The sequence below is a fragment of the Coregonus lavaretus genome (genome assembly GCF_964263955.1).
Source record: "Coregonus lavaretus genome assembly, chromosome: 22".
Classification (NCBI taxonomy): Eukaryota; Metazoa; Chordata; class Actinopteri; order Salmoniformes; family Salmonidae; genus Coregonus; species Coregonus lavaretus.
This window is the reverse complement of record NC_140009.1, coordinates 5542602-5570598: the sequence shown is the minus strand read 5'-3', so window position 1 is coordinate 5570598 and position 27997 is coordinate 5542602. Positions and strand designations below refer to the sequence as shown.

At 45.0% G+C, this 27997-nt stretch overlaps 2 protein-coding genes across 2 annotated transcripts in view; both read left to right on the top strand.

The window, feature by feature from the left end:
- LOC311149472 (uncharacterized protein) overlaps positions 1-27997 on the top strand; it is a gene marked incomplete at both ends in the record, with an annotated part of 790865 nt that overhangs the window by 51287 nt on the left and 711581 nt on the right. The gene's annotated exons all lie outside the window — the stretch shown is intronic.
- On the top strand, positions 222-27455 carry LOC311149835 (sodium-dependent neutral amino acid transporter SLC6A17-like; the record flags this gene model as incomplete). Its single annotated transcript, XM_084187068.1, has 11 exons — positions 222-519; positions 3991-4148; positions 11931-12060; positions 13563-13744; positions 20733-20843; positions 21598-21839; positions 22386-22578; positions 23351-23546; positions 24163-24322; positions 25274-25436; positions 27075-27455. The coding sequence occupies 11 exons, from the start codon at positions 222-224 to the stop codon at positions 27453-27455; spliced, it is 2214 nt and encodes a 737-aa protein (XP_084043194.1).

The following is a 27997-nucleotide window of genomic DNA, read 5'->3' as shown; positions in this document are numbered from 1 at the left end:
TTTAATACAGTAGCTGTATTTCCAAATCAGATCGTGTAGGACATGGACAGATTTCTCTAACCAACTCTTAACTTGTCTCTTCACAGGTTCAAGACAAAAAAAAAATTAAACACCCCATATCTTCTTCACGCCTCTCTCTGTGGAATCTACCTTTTGACCATCTCTGATCCCTTCTGACCACCAACCCCTAGCCGTTAGACCCCTCACCACCCGCCACCACCATGCCTAAAAACAGCAAGGTGACCCTGGGTCTACCTCACAGTGATCCCGTCACTGAGTCAGTGGCGGACCTCCTGACCCTGGCCGAGCCCCTCGACTATAAGAGCAGCCGGATGAGTATGGGCCTCAGCCCCGGGACCCAGCCAGCCATGGGCAAGGGCCTGCTGCCTTCCCCAGGGGACGAGGAGGGGAGGCCAGCCTGGAACAGCAAGCTGCAGTACATCCTGGCCCAGGTTGGGTTCTCTGTGGGGCTGGGCAACGTCTGGAGGTTCCCCTACCTGTGTCAGAAGAACGGAGGAGGTGGGTAACGCTGGGGAGTCTGGGTATTGTAGTTAGTTACTGGTGGGGATTCTGGATAGTGTAGTCACGGGTGGGAGCTTGGGGGGATATGGTGGTACAGGGCTTGAGAAAGTGCAATTTGATTCGATGTCACCAGTCACCCCAGGCTGGTGGATAAATGGTGAGGGGGATAATGGGGTAAGAGCATCACATCTCTCTCTCGACTAGACAGAGTCATTGTTCCGGCAGACTGGACAGGTGTGAAATAGCAGGCAGTTGTAGCTGTCACTATTCAGCTGTTCTATGGTGTGGTAACAGGCTGTCTGAGACAGGGAACATCCAATAGGTGACACTGAACATCTTGTTTACTTCTTGTCAGAAGGATAAACATGGTGAAGCACTATAATACATTTGTCTTCACTGATATACTGCCCTTGGCTATACTAGTACTATAGTACCCTAGTACAGTGTTTCCCAAAACGCGAAAATAAATTAATAAATATATATATATATATATATATACAATGCATTCGGAAAGTATTCAGACCCCTTGACTTTTTCCACATTTTGTTACGTTACAGCCTTATTCTAAAATGTATTAATTATTTTTTTCTCATCAATACACAATACCCCAGAATGACAAGGCGAAGACGGGTAATTTATAAAAAATAAAGAACAGAAATATCTTATTTACTTAAGTATTCTGACCTTTTGCTATGAGACTCGAAATTGAGCTCAGGTGCATCCTGTTTCCATTGATCATCCTTGAGATGTTTCTACGACTTGTTTGGAGTCCACCTGTGGTAAATTCAATTGATTGGATACGATTTGGAAAGGCACACACCTGTCTATATAAGGTCCCACAGTTGACAGTGCACGTCAGAGCAAAAACAAAGCCATGAGGTCGAAGGAATTGTCTGTAGAGCTCCGAGACAGGATTGTGTCGATGGCACAGATCTGGGGAAGGGTACCAAAAAATATCTGCAGCATTGAAGGTCCCCAAAAACACAGTGGCCTCCATCATTCTTAAATGGAAGAAGTTTGGAACCACCAAGACTCTTCCTAGAGCTGGCCGCCCAGCCAAACTGAGCAATTGGGGGAGAAGGGCCTTGGTCAGGGAGGTGACCAAGAACCCGATGGTCACTCTGAGAGCACCAGAGTTCCTCTGTGGAGATGGGAGAACCTTCCAGAAGGTTAACCATCTCTGCAGCACACCACCAATCAGGCCTTTATGGTAGACTGGCCACTCCTCAGTAAAAAGCACATAACAGCCCGCTTGGAGTTTGCCAAAAGGCACCTAAAAGAAACAAGATTCTCTGGTCTGATGAAACCGAGATTGAACTCTTTGGCCTGAATGCCAAGCGTCACATCTGGAGGAAACCTGGCACCATCCCTACGGTGAAGCATGGTGGTGGCAGCATCATGCTGTTGAGATGTTTTTCAGTGGCAGGGACTGAGAGACTAGTCAGGATCGAGGGAAAGATGAACGGAGCAAAGTACAGAGAGATCCTTGATGAAAACCTGCTCCAGAGCACTCAAGACCTCAGACTGGGGCGAAGGTTCACCTTCCAACAGGACAACGACCCTAAGCATACAGCCAAGACAACTCAGGAGTGGCTTCGGGACAAGTCTCTGAATGTCCTTGAGTGGCCCAGCCAGAGCCCGGACTTGAACCCGATCTAACATCTCTGGAGAGACCTGAAAATAGCTGTGCAGCGACGATCCCCATCCAACTTGACAGAGCTTGAGAGGATCTGCAGAGAAGAATGGGAGAAACTCCCCAAATACAGGTGTGCCAAGCTTGTAGCATCATACCCAAGAAGACTGGAGGCTGTAATCGCTGCCAAAGTTGCTTCAACAAAGTACTGAGTAAAGGGTCTGAATACTTATGTAAATGTGATATTTCAGTCGTTTTTTTTACATTTGCAAAAGTTTCTAGAAACCTGGTTTTGCTTTGTCATTATGGGGTATTGTTTGTAGATTTATGAGGGGGAAAAAAACTATTTAATCAATTTTAGAACAAGGCTGTAACGTAACAAAATGTGGAAGAAGTCAAGGGGTCTGAATACTTTCAGAATGTACTGTATATATACTCTTGAAAGTTGTAATAGTAGAATGCACAGGGTGCAATTTCTAAACGGGTGTGTCCCGGTGAAACCTGACACCATGATAATCTGCAGCCTCAAGTCCAGGCTTGTCCTAGTGATTATGGATTCTGATGATCCTTGACAAACCATTTGTCTGTCTCCTCTCTCCTCCTCTCTCTCTCTCTCTCTCTCTCTCTCTCTCTCTCTCTCTCTCTCTCTCAATTTCTCTATCTCTCAATTTCTCTCCTCTATCTCTCTCTCTCTCTCTCTCTCTCTCTCTCTCTCTCTCTCTCTCTCTCTCTCTCTCTCTCTCTCTCTCAATTTCTCTATCTCTCAATTTCTCTCCTCTATCTCTTTCTTTCTCTCTCTCTCTCTCTCTCTCTCTCTCTCTCTCTCTCTCTCTCTCTCTCTCTCTCTCTCTCTCTCTCTCTCTCTCTCTCTCTCTCTCTCTCTCTCTCTCTCTCTCTCTCTCTCTCTCTCTCTCTCTCTCTCTCTGTCTCTCTCTCTCTCAATTTCTCTCCTCTATCTCTCTCCTCTCTCTCTCTCTCTCTCTCTCTCTCTCTCTCTCTCTCTCTCTCTCTCTCTCTCTCTCTCTCTCCCTCTCTCTCTCTCTCTCTCTCAATTTCTCTCTCTCTCAATTTCTCTCCTCTATCTCTCAATTTCTCTATCTCTCAATTTCTCTCTATCTCTCTCTCTCTATATATATATATATATATATATATATATCCTCTCTCTTCCTCCTTCCCCCCTCCTTTATGTTCTCTCTATTCAATTTCCGTTTGATGAAAAGGCCAGTAGAGATGACATTGAACAAAGGCTACAGTGTTACAGTACTCTAGTATAGCAGGAAAGACCAACGCCATATTATAATCCCTCCATCAAAATAATTGTGTTCCAAAGAGCAAAGAGCAGTATAAACCTGAATGGCTTTCTCTGTGTTGTGTTTGGATCCGCACAACCAGTCCAGGCCTCCTAGTCCCAGGTGTGTTGTTACTGGGATTTGCTATCTGGACTCTTGGAATAGCAGCAAGTGAGAGTTGGCTGGCAGCCAAGGTTGTGCTAATTACGGTGCAAATGTGTTGTTTGTGAGTGCATGATGATGCTCTGTGTGCTCAGTGGAGCTAAAAGAGGGAGAGTAGAGAGGTACAGAGAGAGACAGGAGGGGGTGAAGATAATACTAGATAATAGAGGACATGACCATCCACAAAGTAGTCTGTCTTTCTTTGGTTGGCTTGAGCTATTTGTGTCAATATGAAATATACTGGCCTTTTCCTTCCATCCAGAAGGCTGTTTCAATTGGACCTTTCCTGACTTGGAACCTTTAACCTTCTCCCTCTTCATTCTCCCTTTCCTCCCTCTTTCTTCTCCTCCCCCATCCCCTCTCTCCTCCCCCCTCCTCTCTCAGGTGCGTACCTGGTCCCGTACTTCATCCTCCTCATCCTCATCGGGATCCCTCTGTTCTTCCTGGAACTGGCGGTGGGACAGAGGATTAGGAGAGGCAGCATCGGGGTGTGGAACTATGTTTACCCTCAGCTAGGAGGCATCGGGGTCTCCAGTCTAATGGTGAGACGCTTGCACACACACTACAGGACTGTGGCGGCCATTTTGTCAGCCTTGTGATTTGTCAAGCAAATAACCGCTGGTCTCACAGTAATTTACCGTTAATTAACATAAACACATTAAGCATCTCCAGGCTTTGAGACACTGATGCGGACCTTTTGGAACATCTACATTTTAAAGTATAATAAATCCATTGAATATAGCCTACACCATCACAATGAATCCATTATTTATTTTAGGCAGGTCTAAAGAAACATTATGATATGAAGAAAATTTTAACTATTTCAGAAGAGCAGAGTAGCGTACTCTGAGACATCCTTCTGTTGGGCCCTGATCTGGCTATGCCATATGGCTGTCGGCTAATTTAGTTCATTTAGCAGACAAGATTTGCTTATTATTCCTGTGGCATTATTTTATATTATTTTATGGTAAGAAGAATACAATTGAACATAGCTGAATAAAATTCGAAATGATATTTTCTCCAAACGATTTGAGGGAGTGCATACATGCGGCTATTCTGTGTTGAGCGGTTAACAAAGAAACAGGTCATCCTATATGCTTAATTTAGAGTTATTTATGCAATATGTTTTGATTTCTAATACATTCTAAGGCTGCATGCGACTCTAATGATGATTTGAATAAAGTCTCATGAAAGGCATGAGCTCTGAGGAGTTTCTTGCGCAGGCTTCACACACTTCATCAGTCTCTCATGGGGGGGGGGGTAAACAAAACATAAAGTTACATATGGGGTAAACAAAACATAAAGTCAAAAATACAACAGAAAATATATATACAGTGTGTGCGAATGTAGTAAGTTATGGAGGTAAGGTAATAAATAGGCCATAGTGCAAAATAGTTACAATTTCGTATAATACTGGAATAATAGATGTGCAAAAGATGATGTGCAAATAGAGATACTGGGGTGCAAATGAGCAAAATGAATAACAATATGGGGGATGAGGTAGTTGGGTGGGCTAATTTCAGAAAGGCTGTGTACAGGTGCAGTGATCGGTAAGCTGCTCTGACAACTGACGCTTAAAGTTAGTGATGGAGATAAGAGTCTCCATCAATACGGTCATTGTAACAGCCCTACACAAACACACACACACACACACACACACACAAATGCACGCACACAGCTAGGAGGTGTCGGGGTGACCAGTCGTATGGTCAGCTAGGAGGTATTTGGGGTGACCAGTCGTATGGTCAGCTAGGAGGTATTTGGGGTGACCAGTCGTATGGTCAGCTAGGAGGTATTTGGGGTGACCAGTCGTATGGTCAGCTAGGAGGTATTTGGGGTGACCAGTCGTATGGTCAGCTAGGAGGTATTTGGGGTGACCAGTCGTATGGTCAGCTAGGAGGTATTTGGGGTGACCAGTCGTATGGTCAGCTAGGAGGTATTTGGGGTGACCAGTCGTATGGTCAGCTAGGAGGTATTTGGGGTGACCAGTCGTATGGTCAGCTAGGAGGTATTTGGGGTGACCAGTCGTATGGTCAGCTAGGAGGTATTTGGGGTGACCAGTCGTATGGTCAGCTAGGAGGTATTTGGGGTGACCAGTCGTATGGTCAGCTAGGAGGTATTTGGGGTGACCAGTCGTATGGTCAGCTAGGAGGTATTTGGGGTGACCAGTCGTATGGTGAGCTAGGAGGTATTTGGGGTGACCAGTCGTATGGTCAGCTAGGAGGTATTTGGGGTGACCAGTCGTATGGTCAGCTAGGAGGTATTTGGGGTGACCAGTCGTATGGCCAGCTAGGAGGTATTTGGGGTGACCAGTCGTATGGTCAGCTAGGAGGTATTTGGGGTGACCAGTCGTATGGTCAGCTAGGAGGTATTTGGGGTGACCAGTCGTATGGTCAGCTAGGAGGTATTTGGGGTGACCAGTCGTATGGTCAGCTAGGAGGTATTTGGGGTGACCAGTCGTATGGTCAGCTAGGAGGTATTTGGGGTGACCAGTCGTATGGTGAGCTAGGAGGTATTTGGGGTGACCAGTCGTATGGTCAGCTAGGAGGTATTTGGGGTGACCAGTCGTATGGTCAGCTAGGAGGTATTTGGGGTGACCAGTCGTATGGTCAGCTAGGAGGTATTTGGGGTGACCAGTCGTATGGTCAGCTAGGAGGTATTTGGGGTGACCAGTCGTATGGCCAGCTAGGAGGTATTTGGGGTGACCAGTCGTATGGTCAGCTAGGAGGTATTTGGGGTGACCAGTCGTATGGTCAGCTAGGAGGTATTTGGGGTGACCAGTCGTATGGCCAGCTAGGAGGTATTTGGGGTGACCAGTCGTATGGTCAGCTAGGAGGTATTTGGGGTGACCAGTCGTATGGCCAGCTAGGAGGTATTTGGGGTGACCAGTCGTATGGTCAGCTAGGAGGTATTTGGGGTGACCAGTCGTATGGTCAGCTAGGAGGTATTTGGGGTGACCAGTCGTATGGCCAGCTAGGAGGTATTTGGGGTGACCAGTCGTATGGCCAGCTAGGAGGTATTTGGGGTGACCAGTCGTATGGTCAGCTAGGAGGTATTTGGGGTGACCAGTCGTATGGTCAGCTAGGAGGTATTTGGGGTGACCAGTCGTATGGTCAGCTAGGAGGTATTTGGGGTGACCAGTCGTATGGTCAGCTAGGAGGTATTTGGGGTGACCAGTCGTATGGTCAGCTAGGAGGTATTTGGGGTGACCAGTCGTATGGTCAGCTAGGAGGTATTTGGGGTGACCAGTCGTATGGTCAGCTAGGAGGTATTTGGGGTGACCAGTCGTATGGTCAGCTAGGAGGTATTTGGGGTGACCAGTCGTATGGTCAGCTAGGAGGTATTTGGGGTGACCAGTCGTATGGCCAGCTAGGAGGTATTTGGGGTGACCAGTCGTATGGTCAGCTAGGAGGTATTTGGGGTGACCAGTCGTATGGTCAGCTAGGAGGTATTTGGGGTGACCAGTCGTATGGTCAGCTAGGAGGTATTTGGGGTGACCAGTCGTATGGTCAGCTAGGAGGTATTTGGGGTGACCAGTCGTATGGCGAGACCTACTGTGTACTTAGCGGCTAGCCTTGCTCACAGGGTTCTAGGTTCCTGTCAGGCTGAGAGAGGATCTCATGGGATCTACAGGTTCATCTGCCTCACCTAAAGCCTAGCTTAGTGGGTAAGAGCGTTGTGCCAGTAACCGAAAGGTCGCTGGTTCTAATCCCCGAGCCGACTAGGTGAAAAATCTGTCGATGTGCCCTTAAGCAAGGCACTTAACCCTAATTGCTCCTGTAAGTCGCTCTGGATAAGAGCGTCTGCTAAATGACTAAAATGTAAAATGTAAGTTGCTATGGCCCACCAAGTGACAAAAGTCAGTATTTGGACTATATGTGTGAAATGTTGGATAATGTGTGTGATATCGACAGAGGAGGAATATTTTCTGGGTGACCTAAATATTGTACTGGTTGTCATCAAGCTGTCCACTCAAAAATAAGCTCCAAGCTGTAACCAGTGCCTGCAATCTGGTTCAAGTGATCAGTCAACCTACCAGGGTATTTATAAACAGAACAGGAACTAAATCATCCACGTGTATTGATCACAACTTTACTAATGTTTCAGAAATCTGCTCTAAAGTAGTATCCACATCCATCGGTTTTAGTGACCATAATATAATAGCCATATCTACAAAAACCAAAGTTCCAAAGACTGGACCTAAAATTGTGTTTATACAAGAGGTTTTGCAATGATTCCTATGTCGAAGATGTAACCTCCTCCATCCTCGGTCCTCTCAGGCAGAGGCTTCTGTCCAGGAGAAGAAGTGTGCTGTGGATGTCTATGTTGCTGTGTTGCTTACTGACGGACCAAGAGGCTAGCCAGTCTGTCGAATACAGGGCACTCACCACGATCACATCTGCTACATTACAGTCAGCCAGCCAGTCAATCAGTCAGCGAGTCTGTCAATCAGTCAGTCAGCCAATCAGTCAGTGAGTCGGCCAGTCAGCCAGTGAGTCAGCCAGTCAGTCAGTGAGTCAGTCCGTTAGTCTATAGTTAGCCAGTCAGTCAGTGAGTCAGCCAATCAGTCAGTCAGTCAGTGAGTCAGTCAGCCAGTGAGTCAGTCAGTGAGTCAGTCAGTCAGTCAGTGAGTCAGTCAGTCAGCCAGTGAGTCAGGGAGTCAGTCAGTGAGTCCGTCAGTGAGTCAGTCAGTCAGTCAGCCAGTGAGTCAGCCAGTCAGTGAGTCAGTCAGTGAGTCAGTCAGCCAGTGAGTCAGCCAGTGAGTCAGTCAGTGAGTCAGTCAGTGAGTCAGTCAGTCAGTCAGCCAGTGAGTCAGTCAGTGAGTCAGTCAGTGAGTCAGTCAGCCAGTGAGTCAGTGAGTCAGTCAGCCAGTGAGTCAGTCAGTCAGTGAGTCAGCCAGTGAGTCAGTCAGTGAGTCAGTCAGCCAGTGAGTCAGCCAGTGAGTCAGTCAGTGAGTCAGTGAGTCAGTCAGTGAGTCAGTCAGTGAGTCAGTCAGCCAGTGAGTCAGTCAGTGAGTCAGTCAGCCAGTGAGTCAGTCAGCCAGTGAGTCAGTCAGTGAGTCAGTCAGCCAGTGAGTCAGTCAGCCAGTGAGTCAGTCAGTGAGTCAGTCAGCCAGTGAGTCAGTCAGTGAGTCAGTCAGCCAGTGAGTCAGTCAGTGAGTCAGTCAGCCAGTGAGTCAGTCAGCCAGTGAGTCAGTCAGTGAGTCAGTCAGCCAGTGAGTCAGTCAGTGAGTCAGTCTGCCAGTGAGTCAGTCAGCCAGTGAGTCAGTCAGTGAGTCAGTCAGTCAGACTTTAGATCTCAGGGCACTCACCATGTTCATATATGTTATAGCCAGCCAGTCAGTCAGTGAGTACATCAGTCAGTCAGTCAGTCAGTGAGTCCATCAGTCAGTCAGTCTGTAGTCAGTCAGTCAGTGAGTACATCAGTCAGTCAGTCTGTAGTCAGTCAGTCAGTGAGTCCATCAGTCAGTGAGTCTGTAGTCAGTCAGTCAGTGAGTACATCAGTCAGTCAGTCAGTCAGTGAGTACATCAGTCAGTCAGTCAGTCAGTGAGTACATCAGTCAGTCAGTCAGTCAGTGAGTACATCAGTCAGTCAGTCAGTCAGTGAGTACATCAGTCAGTCTGTCAGTCAGTGAGTCCATCAGTCAGTCAGTCTGTAGTCAGTCAGTCAGTGAGTACATCAGTCAGTCTGTCAGTCAGTGAGTACATCAGTCAGTGAGTCTGTAGTCAGCCAGGCCCATGCAGCCCTGATGCAGTGAGGTATGAGGCTGGCTGTGAAGTAGTAGACTAGTATGCTAGTATGGATAATGTAATAGGCCTACAGTGAGTCATTCAGTCAGTGAGTCATTCAGTCAGTGAGTCATTCAGTCAGTGAGTCATTCAGTCAGTGAGTCATTCAGTCAGTGAGTCATTCAGTCAGTGAGTCATTCAGTCAGTGAGTCATTCAGTCAGTGAGTCATTCAGTCAGTTAGTCATTCAGTCAGTGAGTCATTCAGTCAGTGAGTCATTCAGTCAGTGAGTCATTCAGTCAGTGAGTCATTCAGTCAGTGAGTCAATCCGCCAATCAGTCAGTGAGTCAGTCAGTCTGTCAGTCAGTGAGTCTGTAGTCAGCCAGCCAGTCAGTGAGTCAGCCAGTCAGCCAGTCAGACAGTGAGTCATCCAATCAGTCAGTGAGTCAGTTATTCAGACAGCCAGTCTGTCAGTCAGTCAGTCTGTAGTCAGCCAGCCCCATGCAGCCCTGGGGCAGGGATGTGTGAGGCAGGCTGGATGGCTCTATCAATAGCTACATTACAGTAGCTACTAGCTAGCATACCAATAAAGCATTGTATTGGGCATACATCTTAAAATGAAGCATTGTATTGGGCATACATCTTAAAATGAAGCATTGTATTGGGCATACATCTTAAAATGAAGCATTGTATTGGGCATACATCTTAGAATGAAGCATTGTATTGGGCGTACATCTTAAAATGAAGCATTGTATTGGGCATATATCTTAGAATGAAGCATTGTATTGGGCATACATCTTAAAATGAAGCATTGTATTGGACGTACATCTTAAAATGAAGCATTGTATTGGGCATACATCTTAGAATGAAGCATTGTATTGGGCGTACATCTTAAAATGAAGCATTGTATTGGGCATATATCTTAGAATGAAGCATTGTTTTGGGCATACATCTTAAAATGAAGCATTGTTTTGGGCATACATCTTAAAATGAAGCATTGTATTGGGCATACATCTTAAAATGAAGCATTGTATTGGGCATACATCTTAGAATGAAGCATTGTATTGGACGTACATCTTAAAATGAAGCATTGTATTGGGCATACATCTTAGAATTAAGCATTGTATTGGGCATATATCTTAGAATGAAGCATTGTATTGGACGTACATCTTAAAATGAAGCATTGTATTGGGCATACATCTTAGAATGAAGCATTGTTTTGGCCATACATTCTAAGTAGTATGCTACTATAGCTATTGGATATTGCAGTCAGTGCAGTACACTATACAGTGCTGAGGCAGTGATGGTTGAGGCGTGAGGGTTGAGGTGTGAGGGTTGAGGGTTGAGGTGTGAGGGTTTCAGGCATGAGGATGTAACCTGGTGCAGTGAGGGTTGAGGCAGGCTGGATGTAACCTGGTGCAGTGAGTGTTGAGGCAGGCTGGATGTGGCCTGGGGCAGTGAGTGTTGAGGCAGGCTGGATGTGGCCTGGGGCAGTGAGTGTTGAGGCAGGCTGGATGTGGCCTGGGGCAGTGAGGGTTGAGGCAGGCTGGATGTGGCCTGGGGCAGTGAGTGTTGAGGCAGGCTGGATGTGGCACCAGGAGCTCCGCTCTGCTCTGGAGCTATAAATACATAGAGGCCTAGAACACACAGAGGACTTCAATTATTCAGAGAAACTTCCGCTGTGGGCTGCATGAGTGTCTGAGAGTGAAACACAGAGAAAAGCCCATTCATATGATAGTATTGCCTGTGTAGCTTTCTGATGGTCCTTGAGTGTTGGCCAGGAAAGCCATATGTATGTGTAACCAGCTGCACTACACCACCTTGTGGTTGATGGAAGCTCTGAAATGCGATGGGTTTCCCAGAACACAGGCCATCACATAGAAATACACCACAATACAGCAATGGCTTTTTGTAGGTTGAGCAATGACATACATTTCTTGGAAGAACTAAGGATTGTTTTACCTTTCTCTCTCTCTCTGTCTGTCTCTCTAGGTGTGTGGCTTCGTGGGCCTTTAATACAAGCCAGTGACAGCTCTACCTCTCTCTGTCTCCTCTCTGTCTCTCTAGGTGTGTGGCTTCGTGGGCCTTTAGTACAAGCCAGTGACAGCTCTACCTCTCTCTGTCTCCTCTCTGTCTCTCTAGGTGTGTGGCTTCGTGGGCCTTTAGTACAAGCCAGTGACAGCTCTACCTCTCTCTGTCTCCTCTCTGTCTCTCTAGGTGTGTGGCTTCGTGGGCCTTTAGTACAAGCCAGTGACAGCTCTACCCCTCTCTGTCTCCTCTCTGTCTCTCTAGGTGTGTGGCTTCGTGGGTCTTTAGTACAAGCCAGTGACAGCTCTACCCCTCTCTGTCTCCTCTCTGTCTCTCTAGGTGTGTGGCTTCGTGGGCCTTTAGTACAAGCCAGTGACAGCTCTACCCCTCTCTGTCTCCTCTCTGTCTCTCTAGGTGTGTGGCTTCGTGGGTCTTTAGTACAAGCCAATGACAGCTTTACCCCTCTCTGTCTCCTCTCTGTCTCTCTAGGTGTGTGGCTTCGTGGGCCTTTAGTACAAGCCAGTGACAGCTCTACCCCTCTCTGTCTCCTCTCTGTCTGTCTCTCTAGGTGTGTGGCTTCGTGGGCCTGTACTACAACGTGATCATCGGCTGGAGTATCTTCTACTTCTTCCAGTCATTCCAGTACCCACTGCCCTGGGCAGAGTGCCCCATCAGGGTGGTCAACGGGAGCCAAGCCAGTGAGTTCACACACACACAGCACAGTTTAGAACAGGACAGCGAAGGAGAACACAGCAAGACACTGCACAGCATCCTGTAGTACATCACAGTACAGCATCCTGTAATACATCACAGTACAACACATCATATAACATCACAGTGCAGCATCCTGTAATACATCACAGTACAGCATCCTGTAATACATCACAGTACAACACATCATATAACATCACAGCACAGCATCCTGTAGTACATCACAGCACAGCATCCTGTAATACATCACAGTACAGCATCCTGTAGTACATCACTGCACAGCATCCTGTAGTACATCACAGTACAACACATCATATAACATCACAGCACAGCATCCTGTAGTACATCACAGTACAACACATCATATAACATCACAGCACAGCATCCTGTAGTACATCACAGTACTGCATCCTGTAGTACATCACATCACAGTACAGCATCCTTTAGTACATCACAGTACAACACATCATATAACATCACAGTGCTGCATCCTGTAGTACATCACAGTACAGCATCCTGTAGTACATCACAGCACAGCATCCTGTAGTACATCACAGCACAGCATCCTGTAGTACATCACAGCACAGCATCCTGTAGTACATCACAGCACAGCATCCTGTAGTACATCACAGCACAGCATCCTGTAGTACATCACAGTACAACACATCATATAACATCACAGTACAGCATCCTGTAGTACATCACAGTACAACACATCATATAACATCACAGTACAACACATCATATAACATCACAGCACAAAAAAGTCAAACACTGTGCAGTACAGCATGGTTGAGATCGTGGGTACAGCTGAATAAAGCACACCACATTACATTTGGCTACATTGGCCTACTGTAGTTTTCCACTCCATGTGAAAGAGCGCCTGCCTCACTGCGCCTGCTCAGTACTGTATAGTCAACAATACAGTACATCAAAAAATAACATGTTTTATTGTCACGTGTAGTGAACAGCTGGTAATCTGCCGGTTGAGCAGAGAGAGGATGAGGTGGGATGCAGTCAGAGCAGAGTGTGATGCTGTGATGCTGTGTACTGTCAGAAGGTATAGCCCAGTCTCTGAGTAACCAGCATGCCCTGCGGTGACGGCAGGCAGCACATAGCTCATCCACTCACCTTATGTTAGCATTACGTTAGAATGCCAGTCTTAGCTCCCACACTGACCTCTATGCAGATATTAACCATTGGCCACTATATATACTTCACAGCTGTATATTTCTTACATTCTCCCCCCTCTCCCCCTCTCCCCCCTTCTCCCGCTCTCCCCTCTCCCCCTCTCTCTCCCCTCTCTCCCCCTCTCTCCCTCTCTCCCCTCTCTCCCCCTCTCTCCCCCTCTCTCCCCTCTCTCCCCTCTCTCCCCCTCTCTCCCTCTCTCTCCCTCTCTCCCCTCTCTGCCCCTCTCTCCCTCTCTCCCCCTCTCTCCCTCTCATCTTCCCCCGTCTCCCTTCTCACCTCCCTCCTTCCCTCCCTCTAGTCATCGAGCCGGAGTGTGAAAAGTCTTCTGCCACCACCTACTTCTGGTACCGGCAGACCTTGAACATCACCAGCACCATCGAGGACAGCGGAGGCCTCAACTGGAGGATGACCCTGTCCCTGTTCGCCGCCTGGCTCATCGTCTGTCTGGCAGTGATCAAGGGCATCCAGTCATCCGGGAAGGTAACAGGCAGAGATCTATTATATACGTGTATACATGTACTGTATATATACTATCTGAAGGTACTGTATACAGTACTACAGTCGTGGTCAAAAGTTTTGAGAATAACACAAGTATTGGTCTTCACAAAGTTCGCTGCTTCGGTGTTATGAGATACTTTTGTCAGATGTTACTATGGTATACTGAAGTATAATTACAAGCATTCCATAAGTGTCAAAGGCTTTCATTGACAATTACATTAAGTTTATGCAAAGAGTCAATATTTGCGGTGTTGACCCTTCTTTTTCAAGACCTCTGCAATCCGCCCTGGCATGCTGTCAATTAACTTCTGGGCCACATCCTGACTGATGGCAGCCCATTCTTGCATAATCAATGCTTGGAGTTTGTCAGAATTTGTGGGGTTTTGTTTGGCCACCCACCTCTTGAGGATCGACCACAAGTTCTCAATGGGATTAAGTTCTGGGGAGTTTCCTGGCCATGGACCCAAAATGTCGATGTTTTGTTCCCCGAGCCACTTAGTTATCACTTCTGCCTTATGGCAAGGTGCTCCATCATGCTGGAAAAGGCATTGGTCGTCACCAAACTGTTCTTGGATGGTTGGGAGAAGTTGCTCTCGAAGGATGTGTTGGTACCATTCTTTAATCATGGCTGTGTTCTTAGGCTTTAGGAGAAGGTCCTGGCGCTTGCTGGACTTTCTTGGGCGCCCTGACGCCTTCTTCACAACAATTGAACCTCTCTCCTTGAAGTTCTTGATGATCCGATAAATAGTTGATTTAGGTGCAATCTTACTAGCAGCAATATCCTTGCCTGTGAAGCCCTTTTTGTGCAAAGCAATGATGACGGCACGTGTTTCCTTGCAGGTAACCATGGTTAACAGAGGAAGAACAATGATTTCAAGCACCACCCTCCTTTTAAAGCTTCCAGTCTGTTATTCTAACTCAATCAGCATGACAGAGTGCTCTCCAGCCTTGTCCTCGTCAACACTCTCACCTGTGTTAACGAGAGAATCACTGACATGATGGCAGCTGGTCCTTTTGTGGCAGGGCTGAATTGCAGTGGAAATGTTTTTTGGGGATTAATTTCATTTTCATGGCAAAGAGGGACATTGCAATTAATTGCAATTAATCTGATCACTCTTCATAACATACTAACTGTAAGTCGCTCTGGATAAGAGCGTCTGCTAAATGACTAAAATGTAAAATGTAATTCTGGAGTATATGCAAATTGCCATCATCAAAACTGAGGCAGCAGACTTTGTGAAAATTAGTATTTGTGTCATTCTCAAAACTTTTGACCACGACTGTATACATGTGTATAAATGTACTGTATATATACTATCTGAAGGTACTGAATACAGTGCATTTGGAAGATATTCAGACCCCTTGATTTTTTCCACATTTTGTTACATTACAGCCTTATTTCTAAAATTGATTAAATCATTTTTTCCCTCATCAATCTACATACAATACCCCATAACGACAAAGCAAAAACAGGTTTTTAGAAATGTTTGCAAATGTATTAAAAATAAAAAACGGAAATATTACATTTACATAAGTATTCAGACCCTTTACTCAGTACATTGTTGAAGCACCTTCGGCAACGAAACAGCCTCGAGTCTTCTTGGGTATGACGCTACAAGTTTGGCACACCTGTATTTGGGGAGTTTCTCCCATTCTTCTCTGCAAATCCTCTCAAGCTCTGTCAGGTTGGATGGGGAGAGTCGCTGCACAGCTATTTTCAGGTCTCTCCAGAGATGTTCGATTGGGTCCAAGTCCGGGCTCTGGCTGGGCCACTCAAGGACATTCAGAGACTTGTCCCGAAGCCACTCCTGCATTGTTTTGGCTGTGTGCTTAGGGTCCTTTGCCCCAGTCTGAGGTCCTGAGCGCTCTGGAGCAGGTTTTCATCAAGGATCTCTCTGTACTTTGCTCCGTTCATCTTTCCCTTGATCCTGACTAGTCTCCCAGTCCCTGCCGCTGAAAAACATCCCCAAAGCATGATGCTGCCACCACCATGCTTCACTGTACGGATGGTCCCAGGTTTCCTAGAGACTTGAGGCTTGGCATTCAGCCCATGGAGTTCAATCTTGGTTTCATCAGATCAGAGAATCTTGTTTCTCATGGTCTGAGAGTCTTTAGGTACCTTTTGGCAAACTCCAAGTGGGCTGTCGTGCCTTTTACTGAGGAGTGGCTTCCGTCTGGCCACTCTACCATAAAGGCCTGATTGGCGGAGTGCTGCAGAGATGGTTGTCCTTCTGGAAGGTTCTCCCATCTCCACAGAGGAACTCTGGTGCTCTCAGAGTGACCATCGGGTTCTTGGTCACCTCCCTTAACAAGGGCCTTTTCCACCGATTGCTCAGTTTGGCCGGGCGGCCAACTCTAGGAAGAGTCTTGGTGGTTCCAAACTTCTTCCAATGTTCTTGCGGATATTCAATGCTGCAGACATTTTTTGGGACAATTCCCCAGATCTGTGCCTCAACACGATCCTGTCTTGGGGCTCTACTGCAATTCCTTCAACCTCATGTCTTGGTTTTTGCTCTGACATGCACTGTCAACTATGGGACCTTATATAGACAGGTGTGTGCCTTAACAAATCATGTCCAATCAATTGAATTTACCATAGGTGGACTCCAATCAAGTTGTAGAAACATCTAAAGGATGATCAATGGAAACAGGATGTACCTGAGCTCAATTTCGAGTCTCATAGCAAAGCGTCTGAATACTTATGTAAATAAGGTATTTCTGTTTTTTATTTTTTATAAATTAGCAAACATTTCAAAAAAACTGTTTTCACTTTGTCATTATGGGGTATTGTTTGTAGATTGATTTTTATTTAATCAAATTTTTGAATAAAGCTGTAACGTAATAAAATGTTGAAAAAGTCAAGGGGTCTGAATACTTTCCGAATGCACTGTATATGACTCTGGAAATGTACAGGGTCGGGAGCATTGTCTTCCGACAGCTACTGTATGTTGTTGTAGCATGACTCTATCTGTGGTAAGACAGTGTTACATGAAAAAGAAACACTGGTATTGTTGAAATTGTTCTCGAAAGCTCAAGAGATCCATTCAGTTTCACTTTTTCAAATACAGATATTTTCCTATGGACTTTCTATGAGTACTGTACTGTAGGAAGACATTCACATCCTCTCTCATGTATAAGTATATACATTCTCATGAGTATTTTTATACTGGCTGAACTGTGACATATCCTATGGTGAGAAAGGCTAAAATGCTAAAGCACGAAACGATACTATTATTATTATTATTATTATTATTATTATTATTTTTTATGGGGGTAGATCAGCTTAATATTGCAGATAGATTGTAACTTCTATCAATGTAATTGTCTGCATCACTTCCAATCCCCCATGTTTTTTATATATATACTCCCCTTTATTACTTTTCAACCCTGCCATCCTTTCCCTACTTCACTAAATTAGTGAACAACAATGCCCAGGCCTCTACTTCCAGCCTATACTTACTATCTACATTTTATGGAGACAGTCAATTTTACAATCATTCTATTTTTATTTTTTTTATTTTTTTTGCTCCTGAACTTCTTCTACTCTCAGCCTCTCCGATCATTTTCATGATGTCCATCCGGTTTGCTTCTATATGCCATATCTTTCTAACTGTGCTCTTTCCCAAAAGCTCCCAACATACAACCTATATACTTATTATGGACACAGTATGCTTACATTATTAGTTATCTTGTTATTATTTGTTGTTATTTGTTATTAGTCCCATCCTTCAACTCCATTCAATACCTCCCATCTATCTCTTAACACCATCCATATAGGGTTTCTATTTGCCATATATATTTCAACCGTACTGTGATGTTTTACAAAAGTTCTGAACCTTTCTATTCTCATTGCTTCTACAGATTGTGAATTAAAAATAAACATTTTTGCTAAAAGTATTATTATATTATTGATCGATTGACTATGACTTTTCAGATCACCCAGTAATGCTATCTGCAAGGTTAGCTCCAGGTAAATATTGCAATCCTTTAGCCATTCCTGGACCTGTGTCCAAAAACAAGCTACAAATGGACAGAACCAAAACAAATGATCTATTGATTCTGTCTCTTCGCAGCAAAATCTGCAGAGCTGGGAAGATTGTATCCCCCATATAAATAACATTCTATTGGTAGCAAGAATTTTATATAATAATTTAAATTGAAAGATTCTAATTTTTGAATCCGGTGTCGTTTTGCGTGTCAGTTCATAAACACTATGTCATGGGATCGGTACGTCCAAAATCTCTTCCCAACTATTTTGCAATCTAAATGGGACGGCTGTCAATCCTTTGGTCCTTAAGTGAAACTGATATACTTGTTTATTTATCACAGTTTTCCTTAACCAATTATGTTCTTTAATGCAAGGCCGACAGACAAGTTCCTTACTTTCTCCCCTTCCACTTTCCTCTTCCACTTTTGCGGTAAGGCTGCAATTATTTGGTTGTAATTTTGGGTAGAGCAGACATTTCCATATGTTTTTGTTAGCTGCATGTGCGACATAACTCCACTAGTCCTACCGATGATATCATTTACGAAGATTATACCTTTTTTAAACATTCTGTCAAAAAATAAAGGTTTTTTGTCAATTAGTATATTTGAATTTAACCACAATATTTGTTGCATTATTTGTTCTGTCGTTTCTGGAGGATTAAATTGAAATTGCAACCAACTTTCTATGGCTTGTTTTAGAAATAGTGATATTTGGGAGATGATTTCCTTTTCAAATAACTGAAACAGAGTTGTTGTAATCTGAATAAAGGGAAAAAGGCCTTTCTTGAACATTGGGTGAGACAATCTTACTAATTTGCTTGAGAACCAGTTTGGATTTAAGTATAACTTTTGTATGACTGAAGCTTTTAGTGATAGGTCTAATGCTTTAATATTTAATAATTTCTGTCCTCCGAATTCATATTCATTATATAAATAGGCCCTTTTAATTTTGTCTGGCTTGCCGTTCCAAATAAAATATAATATTTTTTTCTCATATAATTTAAAAAACTGTTCGCTAGGCGTAGGCAAGACCATAAGCAAATAGGTAAACTGGGATAATACTAAAGACTTAATCAGGGTGATTTTTCCACAAATTGACAGGTATTTTCCTTTCCATGGTAGTAAGATCTTATCTATTTTTGCTAACTTTATATTAAAATGTATTGAAGTGAGATCATTTATTTCCTTTGGGATATGTATTCCGAGTATATCCACATCACCATCAGACCATTTTATTGGTAAGCTACATGGTAATGTAAACATTTAATTTTTTTGTGATCCAATACGTAATATAGTACATTTGTCATAATTTGGTTGTAATCCAGAGAGGTTAGAAAATGTATCTAGATCCTCTATGAGGCTGTGGAGGGATTAAAGTTGTGGATTTAAAAGAAAACATGAATCATCAGCGTACAATGACACCTTTGTTTTTAAGCCCTGGATTTATAATCCTCTGATATTATTATTGGATCTGATTTTAATAGCTAACATCTCAATGGCCACAATACATAGATATGCCGATAGTGGACAACCTTGTTTCACTCCTCTTGACAGTTTAAAACATTTCTGAGAAATAGCCATTATTTACTATTTTACACCTAGGGTTACTGTACATGATTTTGACCCATTTTATAAGAGATTCTCCAAAATTGAAATGCTCAATACTATTTTTTTTTTTTTTTTTTTATGTTATGGGGAATGAAGCATCCGAAATGAATGAGCTTAGTCTTAAGAGTCTAGGAGGCACAGTGTGGTTCGATGACTGAATCCCAAATGTTGCCCTATTCCCTATATAGTGCACTACTTTTGACCAGAGCCTTGGTCAATGTAGTGGACTATATAGGGTATATGATTATTATTTGGGATTCAGACTAACAATGTGCTTTCATCTCAGTCCAAACAATGAGTCGTGATCACAACACAACATCCAACCCACATTTTGGAATAGGGAAATACATAAGAGACATTGCCAAGATCTGACACCGTTTGTCTGAATTCCAAATAGCATCTTATCTCCCTGTACACTGAGCCTACAAAACATTAGGAACACCTTCCACAGTTGTGTCAAGTTGGCTGGGTGTCCTTTGGGTGGTTGACCATTCTTGATACACACGGGAAATTGTTGAGCGTGAAAAACCCAGCAGCGCTGCAGTTCTTGACACAAACCTGTGCGCCTGTCACCTACTACCATACCCCAGTTCAAAGGCACTTAAATATTTTGTCTTGCCCATTCACCCTCTGAATGGCACACATACACAATCCATGTCTCAGTTGTCTCAAGGCTTAAAAATCCTTCTTTAACCTGTCTCCTCCCCTTCATCTACACTGATTTGAAGTGGATTTAACAAGTGACATCAATAAGGGATCATAGCTTTCACCCGGATTCACCTGGTCAGTCTATGTCATGGAAACAGCAGGGTCATGGGTCAGGGGTCTCCAACCTTTTCTAGGTCATGGTCAAAAGTAGTGCACTATATAGAAACATTTTAACATGGGACTATTATTATAAATTACCAAAGTTATGATAGATTGCCATAGAGTTTCTATTCATTACCAAAAACACTGAAGATTTCCGGTAACTTTAGTAAACTACCGGTAGCTTAGCAACCATACGCGTGTGCGTGTTTGTGCGTTCATGCCTCTGTGTGCACGTGCGTGTGCATGTGTCTGTGTCAGTGTCTCTGTCTGTTTGAAGCATCACAATGTGGTCCCTCTTCACTGTGAGGCCAGACTAGTTTGAGGCAGTGTGGTAGTGTCCATGGTAACAGTGTGGTGGTGTCCATGGTAACAGTGTGGTAGTGTCCATGGTAACAGTGTGGTGGTGTCCATGGTAACAGTGTGGTGGTGTCCATGGTAACAGTGTGGTGGTGTCCATGGTAACAGTGTGTACAGTCCTCTGTCTGTCGCCCCTCTCAGGTGATATACTTCATGACAGTGTGTGTGTGTGTGTGTGTGTGTGTGTGTGTGTGTTTTCTCCTATCAGGTGATGTACTTCAGCTCTCTCTTCCCCTACGTGGTGTTGATCTGTTTCCTCGTCAGAGGCCTGATGCTCAAAGGATCTGTTGACGGCATCGCTCACATGTTCACCCCAAAGGTACACACACACACACCAAAGGTACACACACACACACACACACCAAAGGTACACACACACCATCCTTCATCTGTGGTACTGAGAATTACAGCTCCACAGATTCAACTCACCTGCTTATCTCAGTCTGCATGTTGTGTACCTGAAGGTACAACACGGCCATCCAACATCCAACCCTATCTCCGACTCCATCTCAAACACAGGGCCGAGGCTGTCATCACACAGACTAGAGGCAGACTAGAGAGCATTGTTGCAGATCTGAGAGGTTTTCTGATATGGCAGTGTCTGTTTGTCTGTCTGAACGGGATTCTATGAAGGGAAACTCTAGTCCCAGGGCAGTGTCTGTTTCTCTGTCTGAACGGGATTCTATGAAGGGAAACTCTAGTCCCAGGGCAGAGTTTTTCCTGCAGTCTTTTGTTCCTCATTCTTGCATCACATTCTTTGCAGGGATAGGAACGTTGATCCTCACCCTTAGATAGTTAGATTAGATTAGTGTTTTAGTCAAACATTTTTCTCTGAAGGACACTCAACCATAATTCATGTATTCAATGCCTCTGTACTGGATGTCTGGATCCTTAGAGCGATGTCAGACTGAAAATGTGAAAATGTGGTTGTTGTCTCCCCCTAAAGGCTGAATTAGGTATTCACACTAGATTGTGACTTTATCCTCTTGCAAAGTGCAAAAGGGGAGGCCATGATTGTGTGGAACATTACATAGTTGCCCCTGACCTCTGACCTCTGACCTCTAACCCCCCAGTTGGAGAAGATGCTGGAGCCCCAGGTATGGAGGGAGGCAGCCACCCAGGTGTTCTTCGCCCTGGGGTTAGGGTTCGGAGGGGTCATAGCCTTCTCCAGCTACAACAAGCGGGACAACAACTGCCACTTTGACGCAGCGCTGGTCTCCATCATCAACTTCATCACCTCCATCCTGGCTACGCTGGTGGTGTTCGCCGTGCTGGGGTTCAAGGCCAACATCATGAACGAGAAATGTGTTGTGGAGTGAGTATACCTAGCCTGGTCCCTGTCTTCTGGAGTTAATCTGCTATATAACCAGTCCTTCCTCTTGAATCCTGACTTAATATTAGGTGTCGTCGGAGTAAATCTGCTGTCCACTCAGTAGTTCCTCTTCGCGTACATTTGAATCATTATGGGACAATTTATATATGTTTTGCAGTGCATCATAATTCAAAAAAGCTTCAATCCAACGCAGGACTAACGATGGTGATCTCTGTAAACACCGCAGACGTTGGCTCAGGCAAGAAAACACTTCAAAGTAAATGACAGTGCACAGGTCGTTAATCTGTGTTTGTTTGAATTCTGATCTCACTTGTCAACAGAAAACTCAACCAAACTAATAATTTCGTCAAACTCAAATAACTTAACCAATAGCATATTGTCATTGTAAAATAGAGTCAATCTCTTTCAGCACTAACCTTACCCCCTCTGTCTTTCCTACCCGTTACTATATGAACGCAGATAGATGAGATCTCTATCTTACAACTAACACTCACCCTTTCCTCCTCTCCTCTCCCCTCCTTTCTACAGGAATGCTGAGAAGATCCTAGGTTACCTGAACACAGGTGTGTTGAGCCATGATCTGATCCCTCCCCATGTCAACTTCTCTCACCTGTCAGCTGTGGACTATCAGGAGATGTATGGAGTGATCAAGACTGTGAAGGAGGACAGCTTCGATCAGCTGGGACTGGACCCCTGTGTCCTGGAGGACGAACTCAACAAGGTATGTTGGTCTGGAGCCCTGTGTCCTGGAGGACGAACTCAACGAGGTATGTTGGTCGGGAGTCCTGTGTCCTGGAGGACGAACTCAACAAGGTATGTTGTTCTGGAGCCCTGTGTCCTGGAGGACGAACTCAACAAGGTATGTTGGTCTGGAGCCCTGTGTACTGGAGGACGAACTCAACAAGGTATGTTGGTCTGGAGCCCTGTGTCCTGGAGGACGAACTCAACGAGGTATGTTGGTCTGGAGCCCTGTGTACTGGAGGACGAACTCAACAAGGTATGTTGGTCTGGAGCCCTGTGTCCTGGAGGACGAACTCAACAAGGTATGTTGGTCTGGAGCCCTGTGTCCTGGAGGACGAACTCAACGAGGTATGTTGGTCTGGAGCCCTGTGTCCTGGAGGACGAACTCAACAAGGTATGTTGGTCTGGAGCCCTGTGTCCTGGAGGACGAACTCAACACGGTATGTTGGTCTGATTTGGTTTAGTGTTGGAAATACGTTTTTTGTGTGTGACATTTTCACACACACACACAAAATAATATAACTTTTTGTGAACTTTCATGTAAATCCATAGAACTGAGATTAAGCCCAGTCCTGATTTTGGTCTGGAAGACTAGCCCATAAAGTATCGATTTCATACTCTGATCAACACCCAAAGCACTTCCAACATCATCTACAACCACTTTTAGATGGAAAACGGCCGCCTCATTATGTGAAGTGAAATATAGTGAAGACACAACGATAGAACATCTCTTTCTCTTTCTCTTTCTCCAGGCAGTGCAGGGAACAGGCCTGGCCTTCATTGCCTTCACTGAGGCCATGACCCACTTCCCTGCCTCTCCGTTCTGGTCCGTCATGTTCTTCTTCATGCTGATTAACCTGGGGCTGGGGTCCATGATCGGCACCATGACAGGGATCACCACACCTGTGCTGGACGCCTTCCCCAAGATACGCAAGGAGTTCCTCTGTGGTAAGGCTTCTATTGGTTGGTTGGTTTATTCTTTATCAGTCAGAAGTCAAAGGTCTGTTGGCATCAGCCAATAGCTGTTGAAAGAGACTGTTGTATGCCTTACATTGAATTGGTAAGCATCAGAAATGTAGTCACATAATCAGCCTGACATATTTATTCTCTACATTTACATTTTAGTCATTTAGTAGACGCGCTTATCCTCTAGTCTTCCTCTCTCAGTGTGCAGTTGCATCGTAGCCTTCTTCTGTGGTCTGTATGTATGATTATTAATGTTTTCCCCTCCTCTTCCTCCTCTTCCTTCTCTTTCTCCTCTTCCTCCTCTTCCTCCTCTTCCTCCTCTTCCTCCTCCTTCTCTCTTCCCCCTCATTCTCTCTTCCTCCACTTCCTCCTCCTTTTTTCTTCCTCCTCTTCCTCCTCTTCCTCCTCCTTCCCTCTTTCTCTTCCTCCTCTTCCTCCTCTTCCTCCTCCTTCTCTCATCCTCCTCTTCCTCCTCTTCCTCCTCATTCTCTCTTCCTCCTCTTCCTCCTCCTCCTCCTCCTCCTCCTCTTCCTCCTCTTCCTCCTTCCTTCTCTTCCTCCTCCTCCTCTTCCTCCTCCTCTTCCTCCTTCCTTCTCAGTTGGTTGTTGCATTGTGGCGTTCTTCTGCGGCCTGCTGTTTGTCCAGCGCTCTGGGAACTACTTTGTAACCATGTTTGATGATTACTCAGCTGGCCTGCCGCTCACTGTGGTGGTCATACTGGAGAATATATCTGTGGCCTGGATCTACGGCACCAAGAGGTACTGGATGCGTAACGTGACACAAGGAACTTACATATTCCTTTACAGCAGTGCCAAGGAGAAATGGCTTTGTACATTTTAGTGTGTTCAAAACTCGCTTTTGTTCATCCCCACCTTAATCTCCCCCCCTCCCTTCTTCCCACTCTGTCTCTCTCTCTCTTTCTCTCTCCTTCTCTCTCTCTCTCTCTCTCTCTCTCTCTTTCTCTCTCCTTCTCTCTCTCTCTCTCTCTCTTTCTCTCTCCTTCACTCTGTCTCTCTCTCTCTCCTTCACTCTGTCTCACTCTTTCTCTCTCTCTCTCTCTCTCTCTCTCTCTCTCTCTCTCTCTCTCTCTCTCTCTCTCTCTCTCTCTCTCTCTCTCTCTCTCTCTCTCTCTCTCTCTCTCTCTCTCTCTCTCTCTCTCTCTCTCTCTCTCTCTCTCTCTCTCTCTCTCTCTCTCGCTCTCTCTCTCTCTCCCTCTTTCTCTCTCCTTCTCTCTCTCTCTCTCTCTCTCTCTCTCTTTCTCTCTCCTTCACTCTGTCTCTCTCTCCTTCCCTCTGTCTCTCTCTCTTTCTCTCTCCTTCACTCTGTCTCTCTCCTTCTCTCTCCTTCACTCTGTCTCACTCTTTCTCTCTCCTTCACTCTGTCTCTCTCTTTCTCTCTCCTCCACTCTGTCTCTCTCTCTTTCTCTCTCCTTCACTCTGTCTCTCTCTCTCTCTCCTTCCCTCTGTCTCACTCTCTTTCTCTCTCCTTCACTCTGTCTCTCTCTTTCTCTCTCCTTCACTCTGTCTCTCCCTTTCTCTCTCCTTCACTCTCTCCCTCTCTCCTTCCCTGTCTCTCCTCCCCTCTGTCTCTCTCTCTTTCTCTCTCCTTCACTCTCTCTCCCTCTCTCTCTCTCCCTCTCTCCTTCCCTCTGTCTCTCTCTCTCTCTCTCTCTCTCTCCTTCCTTCCCTCTCTCTGTGTCTCTCTCTCAGGTTCATGCAGGACCTAGAGGACATGTTGGGTTTCAGACCCTACTCTTTCTATTTCTATATGTGGAAGTACGTGTCTCCTGCCTGTCTCACCGTGCTCATCGTGGCCACTGTGATAGAGATGGCCGTCAGTCCTGCTGGGTACAACGCCTGGGTGGAGGAACTGGTCAGTGAATCTTTACCTCTGTTACAACGCATTTGTACTAATCCATCCAACTCACCTAACCGGCACCTCACTCTGAGTCCACTGACTACAAAGTGGCAATCGTTTTCATGGTCCTTCGAGCCGGATGGGTTTTGAACGGCATGGTTCTCCTTGAAGCATCTTTGTATTCACACATGCATTTACCTGCCCTTTAAAATGTTTCTAAATTAATAAAAAATGAAAAGTTGGAATGTCTTCAGTCAGTAAGTATTCAACCCCTTTGTTATGGCAAGCCTAAATAAGTTCAGAAGTAAAAATGTGCTTAACAAATCACATAATAAGATGCATGGACTCATTCTGTATTCAATAATAGTGGTTAACATGATTTTTTAATGACAACCTCATCTCTGTACCCAACACATACAATTATCTGTAAGGTCCCTCAATCGAGTAGTGAATTTCAAGCACAGATTCAACCACAAAGACATGGGAGGTTTTTCAATGCCTCACGAAGAAGGTGCACTGATTAGTAGATGTGTAACAACAACCAAAAAGTGGACTCTGAATATCCCTTTGAGCATGGTGAAGGTATTAATTAGGCTTTTGATGGTGTATCAATACACCCAGTCACTTCCTAAATCAGTTGCCAGAGAGTAAGAATACAAATATTCCAAAACATGCATCCTGTTTGCAACAAGGCACTTAAGTAATACTTCAAAAGAATCTAGCAAAGAAAATGCATTTTTTTGTCCTGAATACAAAATGTTATGTTTGGTCAAAATCCAACACAACACATCACTGAGTACCACTCTTCATATTTTCAAGCATGGTGGTGGCTGCATCATGTTATGGGTATGCTTGTCATCGGCAAGAACAAGGGAGGTTTTTTAGAATAAAAAGTAACATACTAAAGATAAGCACAGGCAAAGTGTAATTGTTAAGGATTGGGGAGTTTTTCAGGATAAAAGATAAACGGAATGTTGTAGGCAAAATCCCAGAGGAAAACCTGGTTGTCTGCTTTCCACCAGACACTGGGAGACGAATTCACCTTTCAGCAGGACAATAACCTAAAACACAAGGCCAAATATACACTGGAGTTGCTTACCAAGATGACATTGAATGTTCCTGAAGTGGCCTAGTTACAGTTTTGAATTAAATTGGCTTGAAAATCTATGGCAAGACTTGAAAAATGGCTGTCTAGCAATGATCGTCAACCAACTTGACAGAGCTTTAATAATTTTTTTAAAAGAAAATTGACAAATGTTGCACAATCCAGGTGTTCAAAGCTCTTGGAGACTCACAGCTGTAATCGCTGCCAAAGGTGTTTCTAACATGTGTTGTCTCAGTGGGGTGAATACTTATCAGAGTTTTCTTCCACTTTGACATTACAGAGAGTATTTTTGTGTAGATCGTTGACAAAAAATGTCAATTAAATCCATTTTAATCCCACTTTATATAACACAACAAAATGTGGAAAAAGTCAAGGGTTGTGAATACTGTATATTCCATCATCAGTTTATCATGTGTTTGTACCTCGTAGACACTTCTTCCTTGTGTTTTTATACAGTTGCGAATTCAACTGCCCAATATTGGGACATTAAAAGCATTTCTGGATCTGGATCTCAGTGTTTCTTCCATCTCTCCCCCCCCCCCCGCTAGGCATCGGAGAAATTCCTCTCCTACCCTCCGTGGGCTCTGGGCGTGGCCTACTCCCTCATCATCGCCGCCATGCTTCCTCTCCCCTGCGTCTTCATCGCCCGCCACTTCAACCTGCTCTCTGACGGCTCCAACAAGCTGTCCGTCTCCTACCGTAAAGGCATGACCAAGGACCTCTCTGGCCTGGAGGAGGAGAACGAGTCCCGCTTCATCCTCAGTAAAGGCACCCCCAGCCCCAGCCCCAACCCTTCGCCCATGCCCTCTCACCGCCCCTACCTGGGGCCCGGCGGAGCCCAGGAGATGACCAACACGGCTGGATATGGTACCGGGACACCGACCAAGACGGGTTATCAGAATATTAATTCGCCAGAGTCCGAACTATGATCGATCTGATGAATGAAGCACAAGAAACCCTATCTAATCAAACACAACACAACACAACCCCTCCAGAGAGAGAGAGAGAGAGAAAGAGCACTCTCTCTACTGTTCAGCTATCGGTAAAGCACAGCCTCCCCCTCTACTGTTCACCTAGCTATAAAGCACAGCCCCCCACCTCTCTCTACTGTTCACCTAGATGTAAAGCACAGCCCCCCCCCCTCCACTGTTCACCTATCGGTAAAGCACAGCCCCCCCCCCCCCCTTTACTGTTCACCTAGCTGTAAAGCACAACCCTCCCCACTCCCCATACCATAGAGCATCTCTGAGCCTTAACACACTTTCATTCTAATCTAAAACAACCTCCCCACATCGCCCCCTAATCCAAACAAAACCGTGGCCCTAACAAGCCCAGCAGAGCCACTACCAATGATGATGTCAGTCCTCGTCCTACATCACTCAGAGGCACAGAGGAAGAAGGAGGCCCCCATTTTAATTCAGTCTTAGAAGGCAGGCAGGGGGTGATTCATCTGAGCACAGATAAACCAAGC